At 46.5% G+C, this 16,055-nt stretch overlaps 1 protein-coding gene across 1 annotated transcript in view; it reads left to right on the top strand.

Moving 5' to 3' along the window:
• The window catches only part of tenm2 (teneurin transmembrane protein 2), a 267,237-nt gene that overhangs the window by 215,178 nt on the left and 36,004 nt on the right, over nt 1-16,055 (top strand). Inside the window, 5 exon segments of the mRNA XM_034223289.1 lie at nt 5,894-6,016; nt 7,950-8,155; nt 8,776-8,971; nt 10,889-10,990; nt 11,437-11,631. Of these exon segments, the coding sequence (XP_034079180.1) occupies nt 5,894-6,016; nt 7,950-8,155; nt 8,776-8,971; nt 10,889-10,990; nt 11,437-11,631 (822 nt within the window).

The raw sequence follows: 16,055 nt of genomic DNA, 5'->3' as shown, positions 1-16,055 counted from the left end.
GGCTTTCCGTCTGCTGATCCAAAGGTGGAACAGCTAGAGGTCAGGATGTGTCGCTCATGCCAGTGTGGGGGGGTTGATGAGGTGAGGGGCATATGGTGAATGCAGGGACCTGGGCACGAGGATCAGACGGGGAGCGTGTGTATGTAGCAGCAGGGCCTGTCGGACCCTCAGAGGTGAGGATCTTACCGCATGCTGCAGGGCCGGGGAAAGGGCAGGGATCCAGGCACAAGGTGCTAAACCATCTGCACCGAAGGGATAAATGGGTCATTTTCCCCGGCCAGGTGATGCAGGGTGTACACTTGTTCAGACGGGACATCAGTGTTCACCCTTTGACTTTCTGTTGGTGTCGCTGGAGTTTCTGCATGTGCTTTAGAGGACTTATGTGAATGGATCCAGATTTAGCAGCCTCACTGATGTTGATGCTGGTGGTGGAATGCAACAAAGTATTATTTTGATAGGCTTTTAGCATATTTGGCCATTTTAATTGTATGATACATCTACTCAACTACTTTTAGGAGGCAAATATTGCAATTTTTTCTTTACTACGTTTATTTAAGACTCATAGTTACTTTGTACATATATTGTAAAACACGTGATATGTGATAGGATACAATACTGTACTACTAATCTACCCATTATTTAAGATCTGTCGGACCAGGCTGCACAATTTATCTACATTTGATCAAAATCGAAAAAATATGGACAAGTGCAATATTTAAATAGCTGGAAGCAAAAACGTTATTATGTGTTAAAGTATCATTTTGTATGAAATGTTATTGATCTATCCTGGCCTATAAATAATATTTTGCCGACTGAATAAAACAGATTTGGTTGGTACAAATTCATTTACAGCAAAGTAAATGAATAAAAAAATCTTCCATCCCTCCAATATCGTGGATCATGTTGCAATTGCAATATCAGTCAAGATAATCTTCGATATCGTGCAGTCCTGATGAAAATGTATTTACAGGTGATACAAACAGAACTATAATAAATGAACAGTAGAATACCGTGAAAAGAGACATTTTACAAACTGAGTCATTTTACTTTGTCAAAATTATACCTCAGTACACTTTGCCGATATTAGTTCTCTAGTTCCTCTTAAGTAGCATTTTTTAAATCGACTTTCTTGTAATTGAGTATTTTAAAAACAATAGTATTTCTACTTTTCCTTAAGTAAAGGATCTGAGTACTTCCAGCTGCGGTTGTTTCTGATTGTTTCATATCGCATGCATTAGCCTGCACGGGCTCATTTCATTCATTTATTTCCTCATTCATTTATTCATTAGCGTGGGTCTTATCTGGGCCCAATCGTTAGTCCAATTAGGCCCATGGTGCTCCGCTGGTCCTGTGTTGGAAACAGGAGATGGATGAATGCAAAGAGAAAGAAAATCGCGGCCCTGTTTCTCTGTCTCCCATTTTCTTTCAGTCCCTCTCCTTCCGTCTTTCTCCCTCACTCATTCCCTCTCACTCTGTGATCTGCGATAAGATAGCATAGTTCCTCATATCCTGTTTCTAATACTGATCGATGAGAGGGAAAGGACCGAGGTATAGGGAGGGATGAGACGCCGCAGAGTGGGTTGATGTGGAGAAGAGAAGGCGCGGGGAGGGGTCAGGGTTGAGATATCTGAAGAGGAAATGAGGATTCAGAAAAAGTAGGACATCACTCAGATTCACATCTCTTTTCATTTAGCCCATCACACGCACACACGCGCGCACGCACAGCTACATCTGCGCCGAGCCGTCTCAATATTTCAGTGCCAATAAGGAAGCCATTTCTGCCGTGTGATTGAGTGAGCTGCCGTCTCTCTCCGGTAGACACTGTTTTGCAGGTAAAAAACTCACATAACCTTTTGTGTTGCAGTCAATTACAGTTCAGTTGCATCAGCTGGGTGAGGAGGCCCCGTCGGGGGTTGCAGCTGTGTGTGTGTGTGTGTGTGTGTGTGTGTGTGTGTGTGTGTGGTGTGTGTGTGTGTGTGTGTGTGTGTGTGTGTGTGTTGTGTGTGTGTGGTGTGTGTGTGTGTGTGTGTGTGTGGTGTGTGTGTGTGTGTGTGTGTGTGTGTGTGTGGTGTGTGTGTGTGTGTGTGTGTGTGTGTGTTGTGTGTGTGTGTGTGTGTGTGTGTGTGTGTGTGTGTGTGTTGTGTGTGTGTGTGTGTGTGTGTGTGTGTGTGTGTGTGTGTGTGTGTGTGTGTGTGTGTGTGTGTGTGTGTGTGTGTGTGTGCTTGTTGTTAATACCAAGCTATAAGCATGCATACCCAGATACACTCAGTAGCAGACAAATTGTCTCTCTCAGTGTCTATGACCCCCGAGGGCAGCAGCCAACCGCCGCCCCCGTCCCTCCGTCGGAGACTCTAAATGATCTCAGCGAGCGGCCGAGCGCCTTCAAAACTTAGCTGAGAGAGAAAGCTGCTTTATTCATAGACTACATAAGTGGCTATTGTGTGGGAAAGTCTAAGAAATATCCGAAATGGCTGCTGGATATCGAGAAACCAGAGGCTGCTTTTTTTCTTCCTCTCCCTCCGTATTAGCACTGCACCCCTTTGCCGCAGAGATAAAGAGCGAGGTGGTTAAAAAAGAAAAAGCGACGGTGCGTTTTTTTCTAAGGTGACTTCTTTTTGTGTTTGTTCTGGACCAAATGAGAGGCCTTGGAATTGGGGAGGTGTTTAGAAAAAACAGGGGGGAAACAGGGCTAAACCAATTAGCAGCCAGGGCCGAGGATGGGGGGCTGGCCTCAGCTACAATTACCACCCTAATTGAGGTCAGAGTTGTTAATTTAGTGGCAAATTAGAACAGTTAATATGCATTTACCAGGATGGCCAGGGGAGATGGCAAAGAGAAGTGTGTTGCCTGCAGTCTCTGTGTGTGTGTGTGTAATCGTAGTCACATTGCAAGAAATACATGCAAGAGGGCCACTTTGGCTTTTGTGCAATTAGGAGCAGTGCAATTGCTTGAAAGGGAGATGCTGCCTTTTAAATAGGCAATGATATGGTTGAGATGAGACAGGGACGGGAGAGACATGACAACGCACAGAGAGAGGAAAGGAGTTTGAAACATGTTCCAGGGAACAGAATGATGATGATACGATATCTTCCAGTCTGGGGACACTATGTCTACAAAGTCACCTTTTCTCCATCTCTGCCACTCTCATGCAGAAATCCATTTGCACCTTTTAACTCTGAGGCATATAAATATTTCCCCAAACACACGTAGCATACACATTGTATTTCTGTCTGATTGCCCCGCACTGAGAAGCACTTACTGTCAGAGGATGAATCACGGCCATCTTTTCTTACCAGTCAACGAATACAGGGCCACTCATCCCTTAAATCTTTCCTCTCCACTTGCCATCTTCTTCTCGTCTTCCCGCCTTTTTCCCATCCGTAGGGGCCTTTATTCATCTCCTCCTCTCCTCTCTACAGCATCATCTGGAGTTTTTCCTGCTCTTTTTTGTTTTTTAAATCTTCATGGGATTTTTTATGTTCTTTCATATTCCCTCAGTTCTCGCTGTCCTCCAGTATTCTCTCTGTTCCTGTCTCCTCCTCTCTGTCGAGGTTTTTTCCTAAAGTCCTCCTGACCCCCATCTCTGAGCCTGGCCACCACCACCACCTCGTCCTTCTTGTCGTCTCCTGTCCCCAGCCCCCCCCCCCCCTATCCATCATTTTGTTTTTGTCACAGGATCACGTGTGCTGCTGTTTCACATGCTGTCTTTTGCAGATGATACTGGCAAGCACTTTGCCTCTCTGAATTATGCATCGCGATTACATAAAAACCTCTCGAAGCAACAGATCTATTTTTTATCCGACTCGTTTACTTGTTAAACCTGTGTCCCTGTGATCTCTCCGTGTTGAGTGTACATGTGTATTTACTCGTGACGAATATGAGAGATCAAAGAGGAGCTTCTCTTGGTGTCAGTCAGTCGAATTCAATTCAGATAGGCATTATCGGCATGACATTTAATAAAGCCTTCCAATGCAGCTCCAAAACAGCAATTACGGCAATTATGACCTGAAAAGAAAATGCTTAAAATGATGGCAACACAAAGCCAAATGCATCAATTTCAGCATTTGGGTTTCGGCTAAAATTACACCCTAACTAAGTCAGAAGTGCTGTTCATAAGAGGGATGGAGCTTGTAAATTAAAACAAGAGTATGTCCCTGTCTTCTTTCTCTTTCTGTCTCTCCTGCTCTTTGTGCTGCTGCAAAGAAAACCTGTTGACAAAGCTTTTGAGCTCCTGTCGCCGAGGAGTAAGAGTGCCATCTGTTGGTCGACTTTCCACAACCACCCACAGAAGAAAAGAACTAGGAGAACCACAGATGTGCAGCGACCCCTCACACACACAGTGGGCAAACATACAAAATACGCTTTCTATAGGGCTGTCTGGTGCCTTCTTGGGGATGACCTAGATTGAGAGCGCCGTCACAATAGACTCACTATTGCTCACTGTCTCCTACCGATTCAACAGGTAATCTTTCCATCGACTGCTTCCCGTGATACCATCTCTCCGTGTGCCTGAATGTGTGCGCGGATGCATGTCTGCGTTATCTACAAGGAAGGACAGGCGAAGATAAGAGGAGAAGAAGAAGAAAAAAAGGGGGGGATTAATAGGAAAAGAGGGAGAGGAATGAAGGTCAGCGTGATGAGAGAGGCGAGGGCAAGAGGTGGATGGAAGAGAGAAGAAACAGGGAAGGGGGGTGTGGGGGGGGGAGGACAGTGTAGTCTTCTCTCGCCTCCGTCTCTCTTGTTCTGCACTCCAGCCCCCCCATGAAAAATAAAAAAGAGCTGACAGTGGAGGCCGAGCAGCAGCCGAGGTGTCAGCTCTTTCTTTTGACCGGGAGCGAGGGAGGGGAGGAATAGGGAAAGAGAGGAAACATTAAAAAAAGAAACAGAGAGAGGAAGAGAGATGGGACACCGGGGCGAGAATGAGTCTGCCCCGGCAGCAGTTCCTAAAGCCGCGTCTCTCTTTCTTTCTCTCGCAACTTGTATACGCTCGTCCCTGTGTGTGCAGAAACTGGGCATGTGGAGATGGAATTTGACAAGAGGGAAATTGATTCTCAGGCTTCAGTGCAGGTGTTATAGGGCTCACGGGCCAGCGCTGAGAGGAACGCAATAACACCTACATAATACATCGCACATGATCACAAATCCACGCCGTGTGCATCCTCAAAGCTCACATCACAGTATTCATGTGGATATGCAACGCTGCAGGTGCCTGTTCTATAACATATTTCAAGTATTCACATATGAGAACATCTGATGGATTAAACCAATCCTTTACAACCCTTAGAAACATATGTCTACACCAAACAAAAACTTTTGTGTACAGTAAGAGACTTTTTTGTTGTTTTATCCTTTTCGGGGGAGGGCACGCTTGACAGCAGACTTAGGAGCGAGAGAGCTGACAAAGTGAGGATCGAACACACTGGAGTAGTTTTATACCACCAGTACCACACAATTACAGAACAGAGGACAAAAGAAAGAGGAGAAGGGAAAAGGAGAGTCAGAGAGCCATCTCTTCAGAGAGCAATCTGTCACTTGCTCTCTGCGAGGCGGCATACATAAAAGCAAGGAGAGGCTGTCAGGTTGAAAGAATATTTGTGAGTGGTTGAGCTAAAGAAAATCCCTATGGTTTTTAATTGTGAGTTTTGTAAGACTCCATTTGTGTGCCGTAGGTTACCTGCCAAAGTGTCATTTGATTGATTCGCATTAACACGAGAATCAAAGTGGCGTTCTGTAAAAGCTGCCATTTAAATGACTTAATGGTTCACCCTCTTGTATTTATTTGGCTTGATGAGCCTTCAAGTGAGGCTTTTTGTTGTGCCAGGCTCGTAGACAATCCACCGTTCAAGTCGTATGTCCTCACAGTCTCCTCTTCTCTCCATGCCTTTGTGTGCAGCCATCAACGTGCTGGGTCTGACATGGCAGCTGAAGCCCTCCGACGGCCCTGTGTTAAACAACGGACTGGGAGCTGGCCTGCCTGTCAACAGCGATGTGGCCACGCTGCCCTCTGGAGGCAGAGGTATGAACTGCAGCACACACACAGACACACCCCACACAAGAATCAACACGCTGTAGAGTTGGCAAAACTCTGGACGACATTACTGCCTCGATTTTAAATAGGTGGTGATATGTTATCAAAAAACCTTAAAGGTCCCCTATTATGCTGTTTTTCATCAATATATTATATGTCTCAGATATATACAAAACATGTCTCTGAAGTGTTTGGTCCAAATACCAAACAGATCATTGCAGCATCCCATAATCCCCTCTGTTTCAGCCCTGTTTCCAAAGTGCTGATTCTCTGTCCGTTACTTTAGATGAAAATAAACAGCCCCTCCCCACGCCCCTCTGAGAGAGATTTGGTTACAAAGAACACAATGGTGCTCTAGGAGGAGATTCAGGTGATATGGGGGGGGGTTACCTTGGTTGGTGATTGTTTATGTATAAAATACATGAAAAGTGGATTTTGCATAATAGGTGACCTTTAAGGAAATAACTGCTTAAAAATGATAAAGCTTTTTATTGTGTGCCATAAATAAATAAAAACTATGAAAACACTCTCTTTTATTACAATAAACATTTAGTGTTTGACTCCATTGCACATACAGAATTATACTGATGTTAATACTCACTTATTACACAGCTTAGTTGTATACTATTCTGATTGGTCAATTCAGAACATGTGACATGTTGTTAATACCGTAGTACAGGCCGCTGTCAAGGACTATAATGACCGTTGCTAAGGAAGATCAAGAAAGAGAAAGGAAAAGAGGTTAAAAGACGGAGCGTGCTAGACGTCAGATAAATTAACAGAAGAAGGCAGACAGGAAGTAATTCCAAATGTGTATTAATCCACCACTGAAAATAGTCCCCAAGAAATGCAGTAAATACTCACTAACATACCAAATGCGTATTAACCCGCCAACGAAAATCATCCCCAAGAAATGCAGTACACACTCTTCTTTGTATTTTTGTTCAATTTTAAGGATTCATGTCCTCACAAATTGGCTCAGGGCTGAGGGCCGCAGACACTGTAGAAATAACTGAAAGACAGACTCACAGATTCTTTTTAAAGCACAAGAAAAAATATAAATCAGCGCTCACCAACTAAAGGATTTTCATAATTCAAGACGCGGTACTATCTGTGCTATCAGTGTGTTTCTGGTTAACCAGAGTTGCATTGAGCTATAGGTTTATCGTCTCAGTCAGAAGCGAGGTAAAACACTAACTGCACCCCCCCCCCTTCTCTCTTTAAAGCCCCCATGCGGTTTTCCATCTATTCTTCTTTCACTAGCTCGATCTCGCTCTGTAACACACACACACACACACACACACACACACACACACACACACACCCACACACACACACACACACACACACACAGAGTGTGTACTATGTATGTGTGGGCTGCTGCTCTGTGTCTGTATTCTGTATTAATGAGAGGACTGTTGTGTTGTGTTCCCCAGCCGTCTAGGCCAGACCGCTGCTGTTGTTCTTCTCGTTGTTACTTTTATTTCCTCGCTATTCCGCACACACACACACACACACACAAACTCACACATACACTGTCTGGGCCTCAGCGCTTTGCTCTTAGATGACTGACCTGATTGCTGGATTGCTGTGTGTTTCTCTCCGCGGATGCTTGGAAAGCTCTGCCCTGCAGTTCTATCGGCCCGCTCTCATTTTAGCTCAGAAAAACCAACTCTACGATCTTACAACGTTTGACACAAAGGCAGCATTTTTCATCCGCGCCGCCACACATCACAACGCTCAGTTTACATAAACTTTGGGCACACAGTTTGCAAAAGCTAATGGGGCTCGTCTTCTACCATTCGATGGCCATGAATTTTTATAGCAGCTCATTTTCAGTTAAATGTGATGATTAACTATTGACTCTGTCAATCGATGCCTATAATCACAGATTATGCAGTTTCTTTTCCCCTCGCTCCAGGTTCGTGGGCAGGCCGGAACAGCAGTATAGACACGGGCACCATCGAGGTCGGGAGGCGAGTGACCCAGGAAGTCCCACCGGGCGTGTTTTGGAGGTCTCTGCTCCACCTCAGCCAACCCCAATTCCTCAAGTTCAACATCTCCCTCGGAAAGGATGCCCTCTTCGGAGTGTACATCCGCAAGGGCCTGCCTCCCTCACACGCACAGGTAAAAAAACGTCCACCAAAGCTTCTACACCTTCAGGGTTATCTAAAGCAATCAAAGAATTATAATTCTACTCATTAGGGAGCACATTATCTTCGTATTGATCACCCAAAACGGAGAATGCATTAGAAAAAAAAACTTGCCTGTGTCATGGGACATGTTAAATTAATTTGTGATTCATTATAATAGTCATTTGAAAGAACTCATTTAGTTTAAGATTTACACTTAATTAGATTTTGCAGTAATGTAACTTTTACTGCCTCGTATTAATTAGAGACTACTCAATTAACACTAGATTTGATTTGTAGCTTGGGATAATTGCGTCTGAATAAGCGTTTCACTGTCTGACCTGACTTAAACTGGTGAAGGCCGTGAAGTTGCGGCAGCAGTTTAAAAAAAAAAACTTTCAGTGAGAAAGACAGTCTCTCTGTGGCCTTCTTCATGCGTCCTCGGGACATTTCCAACCACATTTACTGCCCCCATCTTTTAATCTCCCTGCACATATAACAATTGGCCATTTTTCAAAGTCTGAAAAGTGCCACGGCAGCACTTCATAGTTGAATCACAGGGTTCACAATGGTATTCTCACCTCCTCACGTTCTCTGTCTTTCTCTCTGCTGCAGTATGACTATATGGAGCGCCTGGACGGGAAGGAGAAGTGGAGCGTGGTGGAGTCTCCGCGTGAGAGGAGGAGCATCCAGACGGTGGTCCTCAACGAGGCGGTGTTTGTCCAGTACCTGGACACCGGCGCCTGGCACCTGGCCTTCTACAACGACGGCCGGGAGAGAGAGACGGTTTCCTTCAGCACAAACATCATGGGTGAGTTTGAAGTTGTGGGCGGAGGGAGAATAAGTGGGGAAGGAGGGTGAGGCAGGTTGGGAGCTGAAATTAGATTAAGCAGCAGCATTTGGGAGATGGAAAGCGTAGAGAGAGATGAAGCTATTTGTTACAGTGACACTGATTTAAGAGCACTCCAGCAGTTTAGCATTGCACTCCTGCAGTTACATTTGTTGGACTCACAATGCACCATATCTTTTTAAGAGAAACCTGCTGCAGTATGTGTTGGTGTTGTGTTTGTTTTATTCCACACATTTTTGTCATCAAAACATAGTTGCTACAGTACCCACAATTGAACTCAACTGCTGCTAGTTTGATCATATAGGCTATATATAATAATAATAACATTATATTCATAGTAGGTAAAATGTCAAATTGAGTATCCAATGCGTTTCAACAACAAAGTATGTAGATGTTGTGTACTTGATAAATGACCGGATATTTAGGTTAGCAAGAATTTTTTTTAAATGAGAAACTTTCTGGAGGGTTGTGTTCGCAATTTGTATAACTTTGTGAAAACCAACAACCAATACTAATCCATACCTTTCAATTTGTAACTATAACAATCTTGCATAACACAAATTGAGGGTAACCATCTTAACATGACCCTTAAAATACTCAAATTGAGAAAACCACCCTCAAAACCAAATCAACCTACATTTGATCTGGAACAATGGTTCCCCTTTAACAGGGATATGGACTTTGCACCTTCACAGGGGGCAAAAACACTCACAACAGCATGTGCACAGTGTTGCCACTAGCAACACAACTATAGCAACATTGTAAAGCAGGCAGGACCACTTAGTGAGTCTAAAGATTTGTTTTTGCCAAAATGTAATAGCACAAATTGACGGTATGCATTGAAAAACAAAAGCTAATATAGCAGAGAGTGTAGAATGTGTTGTGGTGTTGTGCTTGTGTGAAACGGATAAGGATGTATCCAAATAAACCTGTAAATGGGATGTTGAAACAGCGCCCCAAATAATTTCAATTGTGCTGGAGGCATGAGTGTGATACCGAGGGGGGGGGGGGTGGATAGGAAGAGTCAAGCTCGAGTGAAAGAATCCTTCACTGTCAATATCTGGCGGTAGTGCTTTCAGCGGAAGAGGAGACAGGGAGAGGCGGCAAGGGCAGAATTAGAGTGAGTAGGGAGAGGGGGGAGCTGGAGGAGAGACATAATGGTGGGGGCAAAACCAGATAGGAGTGGAGTGGAGTGAAGGAGGAGCTGAAGAGGAGAGTGAGAGAGAGGGTGGCATTAGGGTAAGAGGGAGACGTGGGGCTTTTTGGGGGAGGGGGGGAAAGGCTGAGTACAGAGAAAGAAGGCGGAAGTGTTGGAGAGGAAGGCAGTGTGGATAGGCTGAGTCATGCTTTGTGTAAGAGGAGCGGAACTAGAGCGAAGGAGGAAGGGATGAAAGTCCAAAATGCCTCCTTATCATTAGCATCGACCCTGTTTCTCCCTTCCAAACTGCTCTCTTCTGGGAAGTGAGTTGGGAGGCACTAAAAGGTAGAAAGAGCACTGAAGTCATGTATGCACAGAGCCAGAAACACACTAAAATCTGCCGAACAACCACATCTGGATAAAGTATTAATGACCTTGGTGGGTCCGGAGAGTAAACAAACAAAAAGTGGCAGGGGTGAAGAAGAGTCTGTGTATTTTCTGATTCAGCATGGAGAGAAATAATGGATGGGTAATGACGTGTCTGATTCAAAATGCATACTCCTCACACTATGAAAGATTCAGTGAAAAAGGAATGCAAGGAATCTGTGTGACTCCATTTGCAGTGTCTTAAAGAATGAATGGTGCCAATGATCAAATCAAATGCTTTGATACTTGCCATCAGACTCCTCTCTTACCCTTTCCCTCTTTTCCCTCTCCATCTCATTTTGTCTCCTTCACAGATTCAGTGCAAGAGTGCCCGCGCAATTGCCATGGTAACGGAGAGTGTAATTCTGGCGTGTGCCACTGCTTCCCAGGATTCCACGGGATGGACTGCTCCAAAGGTATTAGCTTCTCGCAAATGTCTTTCTTCCGTCGTAAAAAAAGGATATATGCTGTTTTCCCCACCGTCTAATTAGACAAACAGGCACATTTAGGCTCTACGCAGCCAGCAGAGAGGATTAGGAGCGGTAAGATTGCGCATGGCCTTTGGTGGAGCCCAGACAAGATGACTGATGATGAATGGCAGCTCCCCCCCTTAGCTAACGTCTCACTGGCTCGGCGCTCACCTGGGATAGACAGCTTTGATGAATAGTTTAGTTACCTCTGCCTGTAATTACTCTTCATGTCATCGCCACTGTGAGGCCCTTTAACCACTCTATTCACCCTCCTGCACTGGGAAATATTGGTGGGGTTATACGGGGATGGGTGTGTGTAAGACATTCTCTTAAAAGTCTTCACATTTTTTATTTTTCTGTCTCTCCCACCTCCACATTCTCCATTTCTCCAGCGGCGTGCCCGGTGCTATGCAGCGGCAACGGTCAATACGACAAGGGCTCCTGTGTGTGTTACAGCGGCTGGAAGGGCCCCGAGTGTGACGTCCCCTTCACGCAGTGCATTGATCCCCTCTGCAGCAGCCACGGCTCCTGCACCGACGGCAACTGTGTGTGTTCCATCGGCTACAAAGGACAGAGCTGTTCCCAGGGTGAGAGTTAATAGATTTGGTGTTCCTCAGGGATGTATGATTGTACCTCAGTTTTTTCATGAAACATGGATGTTGAGAGCATCACAACAAACACACTTCACACATCCTTCTTACTCCAGTTAGACAGCTCATCATAGCATAATCTCTAATCTGACTGAGTGTGCTTTCTCTCCATATACAGTATAGAGATGAAGTATGATACCACAGCCAAACACATCAGAGATATTATTTAGGGATGAAATTGCTTCTATTGATCCTAGTTAAGAAGGATCAGGCCGCCACATTCTGGGTCGTAAGAAAGATAGAAGAGAATTGGAAAGGAGGGAGAATATAGAGCGCAGTGTGCCGAGGGTGAGGATCTGGGGCCTCATTTATAACGCTGTGCGTAGGATTCACGTGGGAAGGTTGCTTACGTAGTAGAAATCCAAAAAATAGGTACAGAAATGTTCCGACATTTTCCAATTCACCAAACATTGCGTACCGGCGAGGAAAGTGTGTACAGCACTTCCTACGCCGGTTTCCCTTTATAAATCACAATCGACTCGAAATGCGGTGCAGCTTTTGCGGGCTTCACGTAACGCCCATATTTGCCTATAAATAGTCAAAGAAACGCCCATTCATTCTGACTGACTTTTTGAAGAAGATCGCAGGAAATGACGACAGAACAGCTAAAAAAGACATCTCACACCGTGTCAGATTTTGGTTATTTTGGGGAGGTCGAGATAAATCATATTGTTTGGTGGATGCCGTTTGAACCAGAGTAGCAGCATGGAGGTCGGATCGTCACCAAAATAAATAAATAAGTGGTCCGAAAAAGGTTAATGACAAAAAAAATACACATAGCCTTCCTCAGGCAGTGTGTTTGTACCGGGGACAGGAGACACCCCCTTGATGAGAAACTGTAAGAAATGATCGGGGAATCCCTCCGGAGTGGAGTCATGATGACTGGATCTGAATTATGTTTTCGTATTTGGTGGTTTGTGTCCCAGCTGTTGATCAGCTGTGCGCAGCATCTCCACTGCAGCAACTCTATATCCACCAGTTAAAGGAAATACAACTAATGTGTTGTGTTATATTAGCTGTACAATTTACCACATATGGTGTTCTTAGTTTCCATACCTCCTGTGTTTTACGAGCGACTTATCAAGTCTTAGCAAATGGCATAAAACATGATTAAACATGGTAGTATATAAAACCATGCTCGTACAACCTATAGAAATGCAAAACCGCATCATTTATGAGAAAACATTTCATAACATTAACACAACATATTCGAGGTGGTTTTAAATAACATATCCGTATTTATTTATTTCTCCAAGTTATGTGTTTGTGTGCACTGAGGAGTCGCAAACAGGCGTTTGTTTAATTATTTTAAGATTGGCTTTAATCAATGTTTGAAAATGAATTCTTCATATGATAAATGAGAGGTAACATTTTATTTATGGTATTATTTCCACATATTTCTCTCCATTCTTCCTTCTGCCAACGGTGTCGCAGTTTCTCGTCTCTCCCGTTTTTGTGCTTAGCTTAACGCATGGGTTAGAGTTTGCGTGGAGGACCTCTCTGAAGAACCAGCACCTTACCGTGGTAGAGAGGTTTGTGTGCCCTGATGAACCTGGGGGCTGTGTTGTCTGGAACCTTGTGTTCCTGGTAGGGTCTCCCATGGCAAATTGGTATTAGGCAAGGGGCCAGACTAAGATTGGTTCAAAATACCTCATAAAAGACGACACAAGAAGTGAGGATACCCGGCCCGGAGGAAGCCCGGGGTCCCCTTCTGGAGCCAGGCCCAGAAGGAGGACTCGTCGGCGAGCGTCTGGTAGCCGGGCTTGCCACGGAGCCCGGCCGGGCCCAGCCCGAAAAGGCAACGTGGGCAACACCTCCGCTTCTCCGTCCCGCGGGCCCACCACCTACGGGAAACAGCGATGGGGTCGGGTGCGCTGCCAGAAGGGTGGCAGTGAAAGCGGAGGGTCTCGACGGATCAGACCCGGGCGACAGAAGCTGGCTTTGGGGACGTGGAACGTCACCTCTCTGGGGGGGAAGGAGCCGGAGCTTGTGCGGGAGGTGGAGCGTTACCAGTTGGATCTGGTTGGGCTCACCTCTACGCACAGCGTCGGCTCTGGAACCTTACTTCTGGATAGGGGTTGGACTCTATTCTTCTCCGGAGTTGCTCAAGGTGTGAGGCGCCGGGCGGGTGTGGGGATACTCACAAGTCCCCGGTTCGGTGCTTCGTTGTTGGAGTTTACCCCAGTGGACGAGAGGGTCGCCTCCCTACGCCTGCGGGTTATGGGGGGGAAAACTCTGACTGTTGTGTGTGCTTATGCACCCAACAGCAGTTCAGAGTATACGGCCTTCTTGGAGACCCTGGAAAGAGTCCTGTATGGGGCTCCTGAAGGGGACTCTTTAATCTTGCTGGGAGACTTCAACGCACATGTGGGCAATGATGGAGACACTTGGAGGGTCGTGATTGGGAGGAACGGCCCCCCTGATCTGAACCGGAGTGGTGGTTTGTTACTGGACTTCTGTGCTAGTCATGGATTGGCCATAACAAACACCATGTTCGAACATAAGGATGCTCATAAGTGTACGTGGTACCAGAGCACCCTAGGCAGAAGGTCCATGATCGATTTCGTTATCGTATCATCGGACCTGAGGCCGTATGTTTTGGACACTCGGGTAAAGAGAGGGGCGGAGTTGTCAACTGATCACCATCTGGTGGTGAGTTGTGGCGGGGGAAGCCTCTGGATAGACCTGGTAAGCCCAAACGTGTAGTTCGGGTGAACTAGGAACGTCTGGAGGAGGCCCAAGTTCAGGAGGCCTTCAACTCACACCTCCGGCGGAGCTTTTCGGGCATTCCTGTGGAGGTTGGGGACATTGAACCAGAGTGGTCGGTGTTCAAAGCCTCTATTGCCGAAGCCGCGGCGGGGAGCTGTGGTCTCAAGGTCCTAGGTGCCTCAAGGGGCGGTAACCCTCGAACCTCCTGGTGGACACCGGTGGTCAGGGAAGCCGTCCGACTGAAGAAGGAGGCCTTCAGGGATTTGTTATCCCGGGGGACTCCCGAGGCAGTTGCAAGGTACCGACAGGCCCGAAGGGCAGCAGCCTCATCCGTGGCCGAGGCAAAGCAGCGGGTGTGGGAGAAGTTCGGAGAAGACATGGAGAAGGACTTTCGGGCGGCACCAAAGTTGTTCTGGAAAACTGTCCGACACCTCAGGAGGGGGAAGCAAGGAACCATCCAAGCTGTGTACAGTAAGGATGGGACGTTGTTGACCTCAACTGATGGAGTGTTAGGGCGTTGGAAGGAACACTTTGAGGAACTCCTGAACCCGACAACTCCGCCCTCTATGTTAGAGGCAGAGCTGGAGTATCACGGGGGATCAACACCAATCTCCCGGGGGGAGGTCACTGAGGTCGTCAAACAACTCCACAGTGGCAAAGCCCCGGGGGTGGATGAGATCCGCCCGGAAATTCTGAAGGCTCTGGGTGTTGAGGGACTGTTATGGTTGACACGTCTCATCAACGTTGCGTGGAAGTCGGAAACAGTACCGAAGGAGTGGCAGACCGGGGTGGTGGTTCCCCTTTTTAAAAAGGGGGATCAGAGGGTGTGTGCCAATTACAGAGGCATCAGACTACTCAGCCTCCCCGGGAAAGTTTACTCTAAGGTACTCGAAAGGAGGGTCAGGCCGATTGTCGAACCTCAGATTGAGGAGGAACAATGCGAATTCCGTCCTGGTCGTGGAACAACGGATCAGCTTTTTACTCTCGCAAGGATCCTGGAGGGGGCCTGGGAGTACGCTTATCCGGTCTACATGTGTTTTGTAGACTTGGAGAAGGCGTATTATCGAGTTCCCAGGGAGTTACTGTGGGAGGTGCTGCGGGAGTATGGGGTGAGGGGGTCTCTACTCAGGGCCATCCAATCTCTGTACTCCCAAAGCGAGAGCTGTGTCCGGGTCCTCGGCAGTAAGTCGGACCCATTTCCGGTGAGGGTTGGCCTCCGCCAGGGCTGCGCTTTGTCACCAATCCTGTTTGTAATATACATGGATCGGATTTCGAGGCGTAGTCATGGGGGAGGGGGTCTGCAGTTCGGTGGACTAAGGATTGCACCACTGCTTTTTGCAGATGATGTGGTTCTAATGGCTTCATCGGTCTGCGACCTTCAGCACTCACTGGATCGGTTCGCAACCGAGTGTGAAGCAGCTGGGATGAGGATCAGCACCTCCAAATCTGAGGCCATGGTTCTCAGCAGGAAACCGATGGACTGTCCACTCCAAGTAGGGAATGAGTCCTTACCCCAAGTGAAGGAGTTCAAGTATCTCGGGGTCTTGTTCTCGAGTGAGGGAACAATGGAGCGTGAGATGGGCCGGAGAATCGGAGCAGCGGGAGCGGTACTGCAGTCGCTTTACCGCACTGTTGTGACGAAAAGAGAGCTG

The sequence above is a fragment of the Gymnodraco acuticeps genome, unplaced genomic scaffold (assembly GCF_902827175.1).
Source record: "Gymnodraco acuticeps unplaced genomic scaffold, fGymAcu1.1, whole genome shotgun sequence".
In the NCBI taxonomy this organism is placed as follows: Eukaryota; Metazoa; Chordata; class Actinopteri; order Perciformes; family Bathydraconidae; genus Gymnodraco; species Gymnodraco acuticeps.
Note: the sequence above shows the minus strand (reverse complement) of the source record. Positions and strands in the feature narration are given on the sequence as shown.